An 18,214-nucleotide genomic window follows, 5' to 3' on the forward strand; every position below is an offset into this window, starting at 1 on the left:
TGCACATGAAGAAAGGCCACTTGTTCAGCCGCTTAGGCTTGAGAGAGACCAGCTGAAATTCATTAGAGATCACATACTGCAAGATCTTTTTCGGTCTGGAGTTTGCTAGAACTTAGTCTATGACCTAAATGTAATGGTAAAAGAAATAAAAACTGAGTTGGAAGGCCTAAGGACACTTGCTGCTGCCCAACAAAGAAGACTTGGAGCTATTGAAGAAAATACAAGGCACCAAAAAATTTTACTCCAAGGATCACTGCAGCAAATTAAGGAACAAGGCTCTCAGTTGACTGCTTCTCTCTCCATTCTAGAATCCAAAGTCAGTCAACTTTTAGGAGACAAGAAGACCGATCAGCCTGGACCATCCACCTAGGTCTATATTTTTCTTAGATCAACTGTCTCCTGAACAAACCTGAAATTCCTTGTCCAAACAATTCTCACATCTTTTGTATTTCAGATTGAAAATCATTTTCTGGTTATATGTAAACACCCTTTGTAAAACGCCATGTTATTAATGAAATACATATTTTCTTTTCAATAAACTGTGTCTTAAGTGCAATTGTTATATTTTGATTGTTTCCAGCTACTCTAATATATTCCTCAGACAAAAGGCTCTGACATATTCTGAAATTAACTAGCTTTGATTTTTAAGTTAAAATCATCTAAAACTCTAACATTATAATATGCTCAGATATAATTACAAATATCAAAAGCTCTAATACATTAATAAGATAAAAAGCTCTAATACATTAGCTCTGATACATTCACAAATTGCTTTTGATATGGTAATAAGCTATGTTGGATCAGTATGTATTAAAAAGCTATGATACATTTAAAAATACTGCTATATCTATAGGTCAAAATGCTCTGATACATAATCAACAAGGATGATCAATACTGTACAAATAATGCTCTAAAATCTTAGCACTGAAACTTTCACTGAAACTCTAATTCTGTAATAAATTATTATCAATATGTACCTCCTATTTAATTATTCTTCTTAATTCTTGATGCTTAAATCATGATCTACAAGTAGAAAACTTTCCTACCTCTCACCCTTTTGTTGATGACAAAAAGGGGGAGAAGTAAAAGAATTTCAAGAAAGGGGAAGAAGTAACAAAACTTCAAAAAAAGGGAAGAAGAAAACAGACACCGTGAAGAAAATCGATAAATGACAAAAAATAGGGGGAGAAGCATAATTTGTTTAATCATAATATAAAGGGGGGGATTTTTCTCATAAACATACAGAATTCACATATTGAAAGTCTTAAAACTCAATAATGCACATATTCTGAATATTTCCTTGCTTTGAACTATATTGCAAAAATGCTCTAAACATTATTGTAAAATTCTTTTAGACTCAATAGTTTTGTCATCATCAAAAAAAAAAGATTGTTAATCCTAAAGGATGGATTTTGATGATCACAAAAATAATTGAGTTAAATATGTACTCTAATGATGTTGGCTTAAATGTGAAGGGTTAGATCTCTAGACAAAAGTTGCACTTACAACCTCCAAGAATCAAGAAGAATAAAATAAAAAAAATTTAAAAAATCTGTGAAAAACTTAATGAGTCGACCCACACAGAAACTGAGTTGACCCCTGTATAGTTCAAGAAAAATAGAGAACAATCACCATTTGAACAATCACCAACTACATGAGCCGACTCTTGTGTTTAAGGAGACGACTCAATATCTACATGAGCGGACCACCGACATTGATGAGTCGACCCTTGCGGAAGAGCAGAAAACTTATGTGGACTAAAAAAATGAGGCGACTCTTGTGTTTGAAGAGCCGACCCAATATCTACACGAGTCGACTTCCGACATTGATGAGTCAACCCTAGAGGCAAATGCAGGAACTTTGTATGGATTGAAGGAAAGAGTCGACTCCTATACTTAGTAAGCTGTCTTCCTTGCTACATGGGACGACCCCCAAAATCGGTGAGTCGACCCCTAGCATCCTAACAGCTCCAACGGTTACTTTCAACGGTACTTCTTCTAGGTGACAATGGATAGTTTTTTTGGTGTGACGGCTATCTGGTATTTCCTAAAAAGCTTACAGTTTATAAATTTAAAGGAACGCCATGAAAATAACAAGACGAGGGAGAGGATCAAGTGAGAAAATCACATTACCCAAAATCCAAGCTTCAAAAGATAAAATCCTCACAAAAGAGTCTTCCAGAAAAAACCATATTGTGAGGAAATCAGTTGAAATACTCAACAGAGGAGTTGCTGCTGTGCTATCTAGATCTTCGACTGCAGCCAACAACTATCTTCATAGCTTTTGATCCATATTTATTATTTTATTTACCTTGAAACTTTGTTTACATAGTTACAACATTTATTACATATTCCTTAAACTCTGCTGTAATAGTTCTATCTGCTCTAAAACTGATAAAGGTTCCTCTAAACCTTAATTGAAAGTTGTTGAATTAGGAGATTCAACAAGGTTTAAGATTTTGGTTGGTGAGCCTGTAAAAACTGACTGGATTGTTTGTGAAGCCGGAAAACAAATGATTTAAAGTTTTGGTTGGTGAGCCTGTGAAAACTGACTGGATTGTTTGTGAACCCGAAAAACAAACGGTTTAAAATTGTGGTTAGTAATCCTATAAAAACTGACTAGGTTCGTTGTGATTCGAAAAAAAACAGCGAGTTAGATTGTGAGCTCGAAAAATAATCATACTGTAATCTGGGTGGTTATAGTGAAATTCTCAAGATTCTTGGGGAGTGGATGTAGGTGTGGGTTACACCGAACCACTATAAATTTTTTGTGTCTGTGTGTGCTTTTCTCTTTACACTATTGCACTTTAATCTCTGCCATTATTCATTCATTACTTAAAGCATATTATTTCTTTCATATTGAAATTATGGTTTATTGATAGTCAACTTTAAAGATCACGCAATAGCACGTATCTGATAGAATAGTGATTACGGGTATCGATCCATAGGAATTGGGGTACAGTTGTTTTCTTCAAAATATTTAAAAAAGAGAATTGTGAAGACTATTAAACTAAGCAATTTAATAAGAAATGCAATTAAAATGATATCAGTTTGGAGAACCTAGGGTAAGGAAGTCACCACTAACATCGGAACAAGGATTATTTGTATTTTAATTTATTCTTGGATTAACATGCAAATTGGCTACAAGCCTAATAAGTATTCAAATAAAAAAATTCACTATAGTAATTTTAGAAAAATCCATCTTCAGTAGGTATGAAATGTCTACCCTAAAATAAGATGGCAGGACACTGCATCTTCCTTAAGCATGGATTATCTTTATACTTACTCAGTGATCATGAAAAATAGTTGTACGAACATCATATTTAAAGTCACAGAGATTAAATATGAGATGAAAGAAAAATATTCTTTTAAGAGTAAGAGGATTCATACAACTCCAAGAATATAAAATTAAATACATAAAACTCGTGTCCCTTTGTTAGGGCTGCATCCAACCCTGGAGAGGAGATTAGCCTTCCATGAAGAGTTGAACAGCTGCACTGCAGGGGGACTTCATGATGATTGGCTCCTTCCTCCTGTCGGCTCCCTCTCAACAAATCATCATCTCTTCCTTTGGGAAATCATTCCCAAAGTACCCAAACTCTTCTCTCCCTTTCCTCTTCTTCCCATGGGACTTCCCGAATAAAAAACTAATGGATGGGTGAGAAAGAATGGAACGGAAGAGAATGATTTCTCAGGAGAACTCTTCCTCCTTTATAGGCTCGGCATCCCCTCTCTCTCTTCCTCTCTGGCTGATCCAAATGGAAGGATAAGGATGTGGAGGTTCGAGTTGATCCGGACGTTCGGAAGATAGGCTGAGATCTGATCATTTCTTCAATGCGGAGGAGATGCTTCACTACTGAGAGGAGATGAAGATGAATCGCGAAGAAGATGAGGTTGCTGGGATTTTGTGGAAGGAGGGAACGAGCTGGGAGGATGGACTTGGATTCGGCTGGAATTAATCCCGCTACAGGGGAATCCGGAAGAAGATTTGCTGGCTTGGACATATGGGAGATTGGTTGTTGAGCCAGGAGCAAGCGGAATGATGGAGAGGATAAACTCTGTTTTGCTGCTGGCTTGTTTGGGATCAATCTGGGAGTTTGGGGATCTGGAAGACTTTGAACGGGATGAAGAGAAGTTGAGGAGGTTTGGGAACGGTGGATACGGTTGGGAATAGGGGATTCATATAAGGCTTGGATTTGTGAGCTGAGAAGAAGTCGGAAGAAGAGGATCACGGGATAAGCTTGGGAACTAGTGGAAAAAGATGAACCTGTTCTTTGGACATGGGAGAGAAAGAATGTCATGGAATGAAGGAGGATAAGAGAAGATGAAATTTCGATTGACGTGGATGCATGGGAGCTAGGATAGAGCTATGCACGTGGAACAAGGGTTGTGGACTGAGACACGAACGTGGGGAACTTGATGAACGTGTGAAGGAAAAGAAAAAAATTTGATGGAATGCAGTGTGGGTTTAAACATCATTCAATTGGATTTGACTTGACCTGCATACATACAGCTCAATCAGTAAATAATCAATTCAAACTCGAATTATTTCTAATAATTTATTAAGGTGCAATAATGAAGGTAACTTATCTTTTATGGTTAAATTTACAAATTATGTGAATTAAAATAATGATAAGTGCTAGGAGAAAGAGGTTAATTTATATATTATTTAGCACTTATCCATTGCATTTTAGTTAAAGATTGTTTAAAAACTCAATTTACCCCCTCCTCTTGGGTTGCATATCTGGGCAACAATATGTCATAGTCTAATGCTTGAATAAAGATGCGCATGCAAGCTTTTCAAAAAGTGTAGTTCGTGCTATTAAATAGAGAAGGTCTGTTTGTAGAGTGACCCTCAAGGTGAGATATACCGACAGGGGCTGTCATAGATCTTTAACTCTTGACGGTTAAGTTAAAGAGTGACTTGAGTACCAGGCTCTAATACCACTTGCTGCCCAGCTATGCAACCCAAGAGAAGAAATGAATTGGTTTTTTCAAAAAATTTATCTAATAATGTAACAAAATTAAATCCTTAACAAAAGAATATTGAATTTAGCAAATGAGCACTAAGCAAATATGCAAGAAATTAAAGAAAACAAAACAAGTATGACAAACACAAAAAAATTATAGTATTTTGGTGTCAATCCTGCACCTATATCCACTTTCCAAAATTTCTTAAAAATTTTACTGTAATCTATAACCCAAATTACAGCCCAGTAATTTTTTGGCTTCACAACCAAACTCAGTTGATTTTTTTAGGCTATTCAACCAAAACTTTTACAGATTATTTTTTGAGTTCACAATCAACCAAGTTAATTTTTTAGGCAATCAATCAAAATCTTTACCGATTATTTTTTGAATTCACAACCAACCTAGTTGATTTTTTCAGGCAATCAACCAAAATATTTTTCGAGCCTATCCTAGGCTCAATAGAATTCAATTCAAGGTTTGGATGAACTTTTCTTCCAAGTTTTAATCCTTAAAACTTGTTACAGTAAGGAATAGAAAGAAGTAAATCCTATTGCAGTGAATACATCTCCAAGACAATAAATACAAAATAATAAATGGATCTACACTATGTTGGTTGATTTGAATACTTTTGAAGGTGCTTCACCAACTCTCTGATGTAGAAGATGTAATCATTCAGCTCACAATAAAAGCTCTTAAATGTTATCTCCTTTAGATCCTTTTTTCTTTCATTAATTCTATAGAACTATGACATCCTCTATCTATACTAGTGATGTTTGCCATTTTAGAATTTTGGACTAATCTCACTTCTAGTTAAAAGGACAATATAGAAAGCAAGTAAAAGCATTTTATATTCTTGCAATTGATTTATACAAAACTATAATACAAGGCTACTATTTACCTAGTGAGGTTATGGTTGGAAATTGGTCGAGCCGGGCAGAGCAGGGCCACACCCTTACCCAAGCCTAGCCCAAAATTTTTTCTCAAGCTTCATGCTGGGCTTAGGCTAAAAGCCTTTAGGAAAAAATAGGATAAAGCCTGATTGGAGCCTAGGCTTAGGCCCAAGCTGAAACCCAATCGAGCCAACCCGAATTACATGTTTGGGCTCATTCGCTCTTTGACAATGCCAAGCCCGAGCAAGCCTCCTTCTCTTCCTCCAACACCACCTAGCCAAACTTCAGTATGCATCATAGCCAACACAACCATTAAGAACCAATCAGCTCAGGTTTGGCTTAAGTACCAGAGAGGCATTTGGAAGAAGGCATGGTAGTGGCATGCCAAGAAATTTGGCAGTGGCAAGAAGAAGGTGAAGCTACCACCGATGCTTCTCAAGGAGGTGTTGGTGGTCACGGGGCTGCTAGTGTAGGTGGGGTTCAACCCCTGCAATGAGTGGCTTAATGGGAGGCTAGCTAGGCTAGGCCAATCACAGTGATGGAACCGAAGTTAGCCATTGGACATCATGGTGATGGAGTAATGGGAAAACAGCAATAGGCCCAAATGAGAATGAACATAAAAGAGAGAGGGGAGAGGGAACAAGGTGCCTCAATGGAACCATAGTCAGTTAGTGATAGGAGGCTTTCCTTCACCTTGCTTGGATAGATGATTGGTGACCAGTGATGACGGACGAGCTTTAGGGATCGAAGGAGGTGGAGGTGGAGATACAAGAAGTCAAGAACCCTAGCCGATGTCTGATAATTTTGATTAGCAATTTCTCAGTCCAAAAATGAATCTACGTATTAACAAGGTGTTTACTCATCCAACTTCCACTTATCGAATTTGAGTCCCACTTGGGCACAATTTACTATGTCAGACGGGTTGACTATGAGAAGGGCAGTCATCACTCTTCCCTTTTCTCTTGCTGCATTGAGGAAAGGCTCCCTCTAGAAGGCCAACAAAGATATCCCTCAGCCACCTTTGATTGACTTTGACTAGGCCAAATTATAAGCTGCTCTTTCTCGCATTTCTTCCTCGAAATCAAAGCCTATAATGGCTTACCTATACTATTCCGCTATTCGGGGATCAGTGGCAATAGGTCAGGTAAGCAACTTGAAAAGCCAAAATGGCCTATGCACAAAACAGGTCTAACTCTGAGACTCTTCGAGACTAGAAGAGCCCAACGAACCTAGTAGCCATGATTTTGACTAAACCGGTGAATGAAATTGATTCTTGCATCAGTTAATCTAGTTACACCACTTATCTAAGTTGTCTGAGCTAGATATTGGGATGACTTTGGGCTAGAATCAAGGCTCAGTTTTTGGGCTATTTCTGAGCATAAATATAGGCCGAGCCCTATCTTGACCATATAACTACTGGATCATAGCCCCAAATATATTCGCATTCTAATTTTAAGCCGAAACTCGATCCAAAATTACTTGAGCCTAGCCTGTAGCTTGACCCAAAGTCGGCCCGACCTGGTAGGCCTTAGGCCGGCCCAAGTCCACTTCTAGCCCTAAGTGAGGTATGCCCTATTAGAATCCAATTTGGATACCTCTCTTAGTTAAGGCCAAAATTTTTAAAATAAAAAATATTTTTGTAAATATTCCTAGGTTGGTAGATCTCGACTCTTCCATAAATTTTATCTTTTATCGCATCTTAAATTCTTTTGGGATTAGAAATTCTGGCTTCCCAAAGTTTTCAATTTGTAACTAAGTACTAAATTTGATGAATCTTGCTCCCAAACCCTATCCAAACTTATACAAAGTGTCTAGATTGGTCGATGGTGGAATCCTCTTATGTTAATTTCTTAATTGAGAATAACTTGATCTAGATAAGAGGTATAACAACATAAATTTGAACCTAGACTTATAGGTTCCACAAGTATGAAATGGTGAAAATGTACGAAATCAATGTTAGGCAAGATAGAAATAGAGAATTACATAAAATTGAATATGACAATGCTTATCCAGCAAATTTACAAGCATTTCTTTTATATACTCATTTTAGGGGAAGCTAATGATGTACCGTATTTCAAATCCCATCAATTGAATAAGAAAACTAGGGCAACCACTTTGTTGAAGCACTATAATTAGAGAATCAAATTTGTTGATAATACATATTTATCATCTCTACTATTTTAGTAGGGGAGGCTTTTGGGGTTGGACTCTATTTTTTAACCTAAAATATTTAATGATAAACCATCCTTTGTAGAACTACAATAAAACCAAAATACAAAAGAAAAATAAATTTAGAAAATCTTTAGAATTCTTATCTAGAAAGTGCTCTTGAACCCTAAGCAAGTATTTAAGAAAGTTTTTCAAATCCCTATAAAAACTGCCCTAGAATCCTTTATGTACATACATACGTACTTATCCCATGCATACATACAGGTACATATTTATATATTTAGAGGGACATTGAAGCCAACATACACTTTACGGGATAGATGACATAGTTCTCTCACCTTCAAAATTGGCCATCCAAAATCAAGGTCCAAACGTTCAACATGATTTGTACTATAAAAGATGTTAGGAAATCCAAATGCTATTTGGCAACAATTTCATTTTTATTTCTATTTTATTTATAATTTTTTCTAAAAAATAAATATTTTTCATATAGTTAATTATTTTTCAAAAACATAAACATGGCAATATTGGCTGAGGTGGTGAAGAAGATAGTGAACGCCGTAGTTGTGATGGTGGCAGCAGAAATAGTGATTATAGGGACAACGACGATATGGTGGTGGTGGTAGCAATGGTAGTGGTGATAGTATGACAAAAGCCATGGTGGTGGCAATAATAGCATAAAAATAGTGAGGGTGGGTTGTAACAGCAATTATAGCAAAGATGGCAATAGCGGTGGTGGTGACAATAGCAGTGGTAGCAATTATTGTGCTGGAAATAATTATAGTGGTAGTGACAATTATGGTGGTGGTAGAGAAGATAGTGGCAATGGTGGTGGTGTATTGGATGGCAACAACATTATTGGGAGGGTGGCAAAAGATAGGGCTGTCAACGGGTCGAGCTGCTCGAGCTTGGCTCGGTAAAAGCCCGGTTTGAGCTCGGCTCGTTAGTCAAACGCGCCCGAACCCGAGTCCAAAATGAGACCCGTATAAATCCGACCCGGAGCCTGAGCAGCTCACGAGCCCAAACGAGCCCAAATGATGGCTCAATCCAATTAACAATTTAATTGGGTCCTAATTAAATTTGGACTCAACCCAATTAAATTTGATTTGGCTTAGTCAATTTCAATCCTAATCTGATTGAACCCAGTTGGATTTAGATCATACCAAACCCGAGCTAATCCAAATCCATTTAATTTTTTTAAATCAGATTGGATTGGTTTGGGTTTGGACTTAATCCGTTAAACTAAACCCAACCCAACCCGTTAAATTCCCTCCACCGCTCCACGATTCTTCTCCTTTCTCAGTTTCTCTAGAACCTTCCAGGCTCTAGCACCACGCCATAACCAGCAAGGCCCCTCCCCCTCTTTCTTCTCCGTTTCCGGTTTCTCCCCCTTTCTTTTCCTCTCTTTGCCGACTCCTCCACTAGCGACACTGCGATAAAGGAGCTGAGGAAGGGAAGAGAAGCCCTCCTCCACCGGCGACACTGCAACAGAGGAGGGGAGGAGAAACCCGCGGCCGTGCCCGCAACACCCGCAGTCAAAGCCGGCGGCCACCGCATGCAATGACGAGGAGGAGAGCAGAAGCCCTCCTCCACTGGCGACACTGCGACAGAGGAGGGGAGGAGAAGCCCTCCTCCACCAGCGATACTGCGATAGAGGAGGGAAGGAGAAGCCCGCGGTGCCCACAGCTGAAGCCGGCGGCTGCTGCACGCGACGATGAGGAGGGGAGGAGAAGCCCTCCTTCACCGGCTATGCTGTGACAGAGGAGGGGAGGAGAAGCCCTCCTCTACCGGCGGCAGTGCGACAGAGGAGGGGAGGAGAAGCTTGCAGCCGAGCCCATGACGCCTGCGGCTGTGCCTACGGCCGACGCCCATGCCGGCCTTGCTTGCGGCCGAAACCGGTGAGTCCTTTCTATTTTCTATTTTCTTTCTTTCTTTCTTTCCTCCTTTCTTCTCTTCTTCTTCTTTTCTTTCTTTCTTTCTTTGCTTCGTTCTTTTCTCCGACGGCGAACCGAGCTCAGCTGCTTGGGGATGGCCGGATGAAGATGGGGTGAGGTGGGCTCAGGCTCGCTCTTGGGCTTGAGCTCGGGCAAATGAGCTTTACGAGCTCAAGCCCGAGCCGAGCCGTTCCAAGCAAGTCCGAGCCGGGCTGTGCCAAGCGTGCCCGAGCCCGAGCCCAATATAGGGCTCGGTACCAAGCCCGAGCCTGGAATTTTATGAAATGAGCCAAGCCGAGCCCGCGGAGGCTCGGGCTCGACTCGGCTCGTTAGCAGCTCTAGCGAAAGATATGAACTTTTGTTTATAAAAATAGTGAAAGTAAGAATTTTTACTCCTAGTTTTAGAAATAGTAAAAATAAATTTTAAGATGTAAAAAAGAAAAATAGTAGTATCAAACATTTTTTGCCTTAATTTTTGCGATTTTGTTTTTTAAAAATAAGAAATAAAAGTGATGCCAAATAGATTCCAAAAAAAATCATGTGTTTTAGTAGTCTCTATTTTGTTAACTAAGTTGTGCTACAAAAGTGATGAATAGTACTAATGTGGTAGAGTATATGACTGGTATACAAATTTAAAATATAGTACCATATTCTAAAAGCATCTATTGTAGTGTCTAGCTTGATGATTAGGTTAGATATCACTACGGCACATTAATTTTGATTTCTAGTTTCAATATACATTCAATGGCTTGGACCTGAATATGGATGGTCTAGCATTGACTTTGAAGGCGAAGGAAACTGATATTTAAAATCCAATCCATAACATGGAGCACAAAACCAAAGCAATTATCTAGTCCAAACAATGTCATATAGAGCTAAAGTACAAAAGCACCTTCGTTGAATTTGTGTAAGCAACATAAATCTAAAATGTTCACTGCAGCTTGAGGGGCTCGATCACCCATTTATTGCTAGCTTTACAGTACTCTCTCCATCCTTGTGAATCAAAGTATATCCAAGGTTTTTTACGCCCTCGTTATCGTTGTTGGTGAATGAGGTAACGGCAGCTACAAAAGCTACTATAAATGTTGGGTCTGAATAAATAACGCTAACATTATCCACTACTGAATTCGCTTCCTCGTAGTTCAAGGCCGCTTTAGTTGCTCCCTCAAAAAGCTTCCAACAGAACTACTTTCATTTGGACAGGGGGTTGCAGACCATGGATACTTCAAATTAGGTTTGTGATGAGGGGTTTCAGAGAGGTGTTGCTGACCAAGGTTATTGTTGCCGATCAGATCTAAGAAGCTTGAAGAGCTTAAGAAGTTTGCAAAACTATCAATTGTTGACGAATGATAAGAAGGATTTACTAGATATGGGCTGAGGTAGGACAAGGGCATCTGGTTTGAGATGCTATCAGATACTGATGACGAAGAACTCGTGCCAGATGGTAACATGAAAGTTGCTGCTGCTGTGGTGGCGGAAGCCATGGCTGTTGCACCAACAGGTAGGGGATGGTTATGTGTCCCTTCATAGGTTGTAACAAGTATTGACATGTCTTCACGGCATCTCTGAACCTATTCGATGTGGGCAACATAAATGAGAAGACCAGTGCATGCAATTTGGATGAACTGTGAAAAAGACCACTTTTTCTATGATTTCTATTTTATTTAGAAACTTTAATAACACCAATTGAAATTAATAACAATAAAAGACATGATGTTGATGAATATCCCCACCTGCTTTCTAACGGGGCATCCTGGTGCAACCGTGCAGCGGTAGTATGCTCTTGGACATGGGTTCCCTTTTGCAACCTTTTGCCCATATTTTCTCCATTGGCAACCATCGTTCAGCTGCAGATGCTCATAGACAAAAGAAAATTAATTTGCAAATCTGCATATCGATGAGATTAGCATAATAGAATATCATTTCTCATAGAACTTACAGTAGGACCGTGACATCTCGCTCTAACCGAAACCCTAGTTTTCCTATTCGTTGGATTGATACTTTGGCTCACGATCCCGGCCGGTTCATCAGTTTGGAGCCTAGTGTCGACTGGTGTCCATCTCCTAAGTCCCTTCCCTTTTTCTTGACTCGGTTCTTCTCTTCCATGTGGGTCAACAAAGTTTTGCAACCTCAAAGATAACTCCAAATCCTTTCTTTCACTAATCTCGCTTCCTTGATGAGCTAGGAATGGTTTTATCCGCTCCTTATCCTCGACGCACTCACAAGTCCTCTTCAGAACTTGAGAACCTTCTCCTCCAAGCGAAAGAAAGACTCGATGCTCCTAGATTCAAAAATTTGCAAGGTTTCAAGTAAATAATTTTGAGTTGGAAGAAAATTTGGTGGGTGGTTAATTACTTTTGGCAGATCCTGTTGTTGGATGGCTGCAAACTTCATCTGTAGGTCGTAATAATCTTTCATGGTGCGGTCAACAACCATCCTTAGAAACTTGTTCTCCTCCTTCATGTGATCCATCTCATTTTTTAATATGCATAACTGAGACAGAACGTAAAATTTCAGATGCTATTGTACAGAGAAAAGAGGGGGCGGGGGAAATGAAAGGAGGGAGATAGAGAGTGCCAAGCTAACCTCATCTGTCACCAAATTTCCGCCCATGGTCTTTTCTTCAGTTTGATCTTCCTCGTCTTTTAGGCTCTCTTCCTTCTTGGCATTTGCTTCCAGCTCTTCATCGGCTACCAGTTCTTCTCCTTCCACCGCTTCTTCTTCTTGCTCTCTTTCTTCATCACCTTCTCTTTCTCCATCCTCTATCTTCAAAGAGAGATCTATTTGCATTGTACTTTCCTCCCTCCTCTTCTTCAACGATATCCTGTAATTGCTGCCCCCGTCCCTCTCTTGGGTCTTTGATGATTTTCCCGAGGCTAGGAAGTCAATGTTGGAGACGTATTAAAAGGGCTATGAGAGCAAGAAGAGTCTCCCTCTTCCGCGCTCTCCCCTTAATTTTTTACCAGAACAAATGGGGAATCATGTGATTGGAGAGCGCTTGAATAGTGTAAGTGCTTCGGATATTTGCAGTCCTCAAGTCATTGGTGCGGCCTCCTGTCAACTCTTTGGAATTTCAGGGCTGCGGTCGTTATCACCCGAGCTAAATAACAAAACCCACCTACAAGAGAACGGCTGCCACCGGCATGACTTTATTTAAAGCTTGTATACAACGTTGACCTCACCCCGGATTGATCCAAACCCATTAGAAATACTTATCAGTAATCGGATTTCCATTGGGAAGCGTCTTTTGAGATCTAAAAGTGCGGTAGATATCATGTTGGTGGTGGAGTATTTTCCGAACGCGCACCCGAAACGAACGCTGTCGTATAAATTGTTCCAATGGGCGCGGATTCGGTGGACCGTCGGGCTTGCGGTCCATCGAATCCGGCGAATGAACCATTGCCACGTGGAGAAACATCCAGGACAGCAAAGGGTGCGGTGCACACACGGTTCCCCCGTCACTGGAACGGCCCTTGCCGTTGTCGTTCCGGCGAGGAAGAGGGAGGGTAGGCAATCTGGATTTGGGTTCAGATGGAGGAGGGTGGAAGCAAAGTAGGTGATGGGCACCGCGGCCGCTGCAAGAGTTTGGGATATGCCTTCAATGCGCCTCGTCCTCCATAACTTCACCACCACCCGAGTCCTAACGGCGGGCTCTGAAGGCTCTGGAGGAGGAGGAGGACGTCACAAGGGTGGACAAGCCGGCCCACCAGATTTTTTTTCTTGTTTTTTTGGGTGGCTGACCCTCGGCGTATATATAATTCATTCCGTTGGATCATCCATTACTCAATTTGAGATCTGTGCATACGATGAATGAAGGGGTTGGGAGCGCTTTCGTATCTGTGTAGTGGGTCATCCAACAGCGGATGGGCCCAAAGGAAGATACATCCTTCTTTTGCGCGAAGGATACACTCGCAATCCGTATATAGCAGAAGAGGCAGGATTGCGAAACCCTTTTTTTTTTTTTTTTTTTTTTAAATTAAAATACCAGCCAAACCACACGTGCAAAAGCTCGTGAGGAATCACTGATAATGAATTTGGTTTTATCAAAAAATTTGTTAGCGCTTTCAACTATTGATGGAAGTATATTTTTTAATTTGCAATATATATCATAGTGATCAATCTCTTAGAGGCTGTTTGGCGTCTTGTGAACAAAGCTGCATGCAGCCTAATTTGTAGGTGCAAGCCATCCTATTTATTTGGACTTTTGCAAATTATATTGCAAAGTAAGTTTAGTTGCACATTAGGCTAAATTTTAGAACTATCTTATGATAGGTCAATTCACAAGTAACATAGCTATGAGATAAGTTGTAGATTCTTCGGTAGGTATCTTATCTGAAAAATTGATTTTCTCCCTATTTCATCTTGATCAAAGCCCCAACATCCCATCTCAGGACACTGCCTCCCTCTTTTTAATGGTGCCCTATCCCAATCCTTGCCTCGTGCTATCCTCAACTATCCTTGGTCAGAGCTCTCCCCTAACTCTCATCCCTCCCTTCTCTCCTCCCCCATCTTGCACTTGAGTCCTATCTCCCCTTCACTCTTGATGCTACCATTGCCCCTCGCCACCTCCAAAAGACCCATGGTTGCCTCCTCCACCTCGACCTTCACTACAATAGCTTTCTCATAGTCCGCCTCTTTTGTCACCTCGTCAGCCACTATGTCCCAACCCACTTTTACCAATTCATTGCCTTTGCTTAAGTCCCTTCCATAACCCTTTATTCACACTACCATCATCTGTGGTGCTACCCTGGACTCTTCCTCCTCATGCTTTAATGCCATCCACCCCCTTTGCTCTACACTGCCATGTGCCATCTCTAGCCTCTCACTCTATGTCATACCCATGACTCAAGATCACGAGTCGGGAGTTGCGACAACTACCGCCCACTCATAGAGAATTCTCCCTACGAGCATGCAAGGCATCTCAACGTGATATCATCAATATGCAGCAGAACAAATTAAACTAATAATATACAATCTTTGTTTCATTAACTAACTCAAATAACAATGTCTCACAATTTTAACATTGGTCTAATGTAATACATAAATTTAAATAAACTCTAATCTAGGATAACTTATACCGCAGTTCTTCTAGTCGTTCTCCCCTATTGAAAAACTCCAGGTCAAGCTAATTTTTCAGATCTGTAAAAACAGTAAAAATTGTATAATGAACTAGACAGCCCAGTGAGTAATGAATACCTTAACTAAACAATTCGTATAATAATATAAAATATAAATACAAATTATGATAAATCAGTATAAAGACATAATCAATTCCGTTTCAAATATAAACCCATTAAGAATCCATTATCTTCAAATATTCATATACGTAATCATATATCTGATTCGAAAGAAGTCACATTCAACTCAACAGCCTTTAACTATGGCTACATTTATACCCTGTAGCCAGGCTAAAAATAGAACTGCACTTATACCCGGTAGAGAGGGTTAATATTCCGTGCTTATATCTTATGGAGTGGGCTAGAATATTATACTTATACCTTACGTTTCGGCCTTCTAGTTCCTATTTAACAAATTAAGAATTTCCATTTTCCAATGACAAGCATTAAATTTGTTGGTGCACATAAAGGAGCAAACAATTCAAAATCCAGGATGAATTATTCAAATTCAAGTTTCCAACTGCCACAATGATCTACATTAGAAAATATACAGAAACGTAAATTTATGTATTTTGGTGATCTCTAACATAATCATCAAAATGGTTCAAAATGGATAGTTTTAATAGGAAGATACTATGTTTAATATTATCTCATCATCAAAATGTAGAAAGCTTAAAATCCATGCATCTTTAATCAAATGTAAATCATGACCTATATGGTGCATTTTCAAATTTATGTGCTGCGTAAAATATTTTACCACACTATGCAATTGATACTATTCATAATTGTATCAACTTTGCCAAGGATACAGGCCACTAAAATATATGAATTCTAACTTCTAGATATTTTTTATAGCGTAGATCATATTCAATAGTTTAAATTTTCAATTTAGATGTTATCATTGAATTTATAATCATTAACTTCATTTGCAAGGAGATAACATAAAATATGTGGTCCTACTCTATATGCAGATACATGCAGTAAATATAGGTGTACAAGAGTAAGTCATGATCTTCTTCTATTTGCTAACTTAGATATTTTGTATGATGGCATTTAATTTGAGAAATTATGCATGTATCATTCCAGCATTTTAGCCCTAAAACCAACAAATTTATAAATATATAGTTGCATGTTTTTGTCTTTTTATTATAACTAGTACGTGGAGCACGTGCATTGCATGTGTGAAAGTAAATAAATTCATTTAAATATATTTTCAAGATAAACTTATATTTATTATCTTATTTTCTAATAAAGATTGCTTTGACCATTTATCTATACTTTATTATTAAATAAAAGTAATACATGCAATTTTTGATTATGTCTATCAACTTTTATTACTAAAATGTCCTTAGTTTCTTTTTTCATTAATATCTACAACAAAATACAAATAAAAAAGTTAGATAAATAGTTCACGTGCTCCTCTTTTCATTTATCTGCTTCTACTTCACTTGATTTCCCAAACCAAGTGGACTCTATTTTAAAAAAAAAAATCTAGTCTATCCCTCTCTTATCCATATCTATTAAATTTAAAAAAATAAAAAAGTTAATACTCTTTGTCCAATCGACATATTTTATCCCTCTTATCCTTCAATTATTTGAATAATTTTATTTATTTATCTTTTTACTTATCTTTAAAGGATCCATTACTAGCATAAATTTATCGATAAAAATAAACATATGAATACCAAGCTTTTAAAATAGTGATAGGAGAGGGAAGATTAAATCTTGATGATTGGAACTAAAATGCAAGGTAGAAATTCAGGAGATAAGATTGTCACAGAAAGAAAGATAGATAGATATAGTCGATATGTTTGTTAGAAAGACATTGGTCGGTAAGAATTTAGAAGCATTAGGGGATTTAGTTGAGGTTGAGAAAACCTATATTAGTTGATTTTTTTTTCAAAATATACCATATTACTAGATTTTAGATAATTTGTTTTCCTTGTGGATTGGATAATATTAAATATATTGGCAAATATTAGAGACCTAGGGGATGCTAAAGCTCTATTTAGTATATATATAGAGTATACATTATTTGTTATACTCTGTTACATATTTGTTCAATTATTCAAGAGAAATTCCTTAGTTTTGCTCATTATGCTCCATATCAATACATCACTAGCATATAACCTGCACAATATGCGAGGTATAGTTTTTTCTCTCTTTTTCAAATAGATATAATAACAAAATTAGTGTAGACTATAATAGATACAGGAAACCTAATGAGTCTCTAAAATATAGTTTGATGTTAATATGATAATGTATTTTTACTATCCAAAATTCTAATAGAATATATATATATATATATATATATATATATATATATATATATATATATATATATATATATCCATCAATGTGGAAAAATAGTATATTATTATGACATAGTGAGATCATGATCCATCATGTGTATAATAAGATATAAAAAAGTACCACATTTGGGGTTATTTAAATGCAAAATAACATAGCCATTAATAGTTATACTTTTACTTTTAAGTAAGATTATGATCATAAAAATATAATAGAAATAAATAAACAATTAGTATAACCTAATGATGTGTGCTTTGGGCACAATATAGTACTAACAAAATGTGTTTTTTGTTAAAATCAATAAACATTTAGAAAGATTATCATTAATATCATTAGTTTCTGGTCCTCCAAAAGTATTTTTGGATGAAAAAAAATATTTGGTAAAAATTTTAGAAAACTATTTTAACTTTTCGAAAAAGCTAAAATATCTTTTCGGAAGAAGCTCCATTTTAGAGCTTTTCAAAAAAGTTGTTTTAAGGTTTGTCGGAAAGATTTTTTTTTGACCAAAATACCCATAATAAACTATAACAATTACATACTTTGTCTCTTTATAAACCTAAAAATCTACTAGAGCTATAACAAATAACCCTAGCCGTGGATCAGACTCCCTTCCGTGCAAAAAAAGATATTCTTATTTTCTATTATTATTTTATACCTTTATTATTGTATTATACCATAAATATAATATTATATTACATTATATCATAATACCTTAATATGTTATGTTAAATAATTTAATATTATGTTATATTATGAAAAATTAATTTACGCTAATAATTATAATATTTTATACCTTTATTGTTGAATTATACTATAAATATAAT

General features: G+C 37.6%; 1 protein-coding gene across 3 annotated transcripts; it reads right to left on the reverse strand.

Moving 5' to 3' along the window:
- Positions 1-3,282: 3,282 nt before the first annotated feature.
- LOC103698036 (putative WRKY transcription factor 9) lies at positions 3,283-12,954 on the reverse strand. 3 transcript variants are annotated; one of them, XM_088701218.2, is made up of 5 exons: positions 12,550-12,945; positions 12,319-12,456; positions 11,903-12,244; positions 11,697-11,810; positions 3,283-4,498 (listed from the first exon to the last, which is right to left on the reverse strand). In XM_088701218.2, the coding sequence occupies exons 1-5, from the start codon at positions 12,751-12,753 to the stop codon at positions 4,475-4,477; spliced, it is 822 nt and encodes a 273-aa protein (XP_088557344.1). In that variant the 5' UTR covers positions 12,754-12,945; the 3' UTR covers positions 3,283-4,474. The 3 variants fall into 3 exon arrangements, with proteins under 3 accessions (XP_088557344.1, XP_008778211.3, XP_088557343.1); XM_008779989.6 differs by lacking the exon at positions 3,283-4,498 and adding an exon at positions 10,791-11,534 and having other exon boundaries at positions 12,550-12,954; XM_088701217.1 differs by lacking the exon at positions 3,283-4,498 and adding an exon at positions 11,465-11,588 and having other exon boundaries at positions 12,550-12,946.
- Between the last annotated feature and the right edge of the window lie 5,260 nt (positions 12,955-18,214).

This window comes from Phoenix dactylifera, chromosome 7 (genome assembly GCF_051530095.1).
Source record: "Phoenix dactylifera cultivar Ajwa chromosome 7, Ajwa_hap1_PhDact_Kaust_v1.1, whole genome shotgun sequence".
NCBI classification, from domain to species: Eukaryota; Viridiplantae; Streptophyta; class Magnoliopsida; order Arecales; family Arecaceae; genus Phoenix; species Phoenix dactylifera.

Excerpts from the sequence above, each read along its gene's own strand:
- LOC103698036 (XM_008779989.6), bottom strand. The coding sequence starts at position 12,753 with ATGCAAATAGATCTCTCTTTGAAGATAGAGGATGGAGAAAGAGAAGGT. Across the intron at positions 12,457-12,549 it reads GAAATTTGGTGACAGATGAG|TTATGCATATTAAAAAATGA; the intron begins GTTAGCTTGGCA and ends GTTCTGTCTCAG. Across the intron at positions 12,245-12,318 it reads AACAACAGGATCTGCCAAAA|GAGCATCGAGTCTTTCTTTC; the intron begins GTAATTAACCAC and ends TTTTGAATCTAG.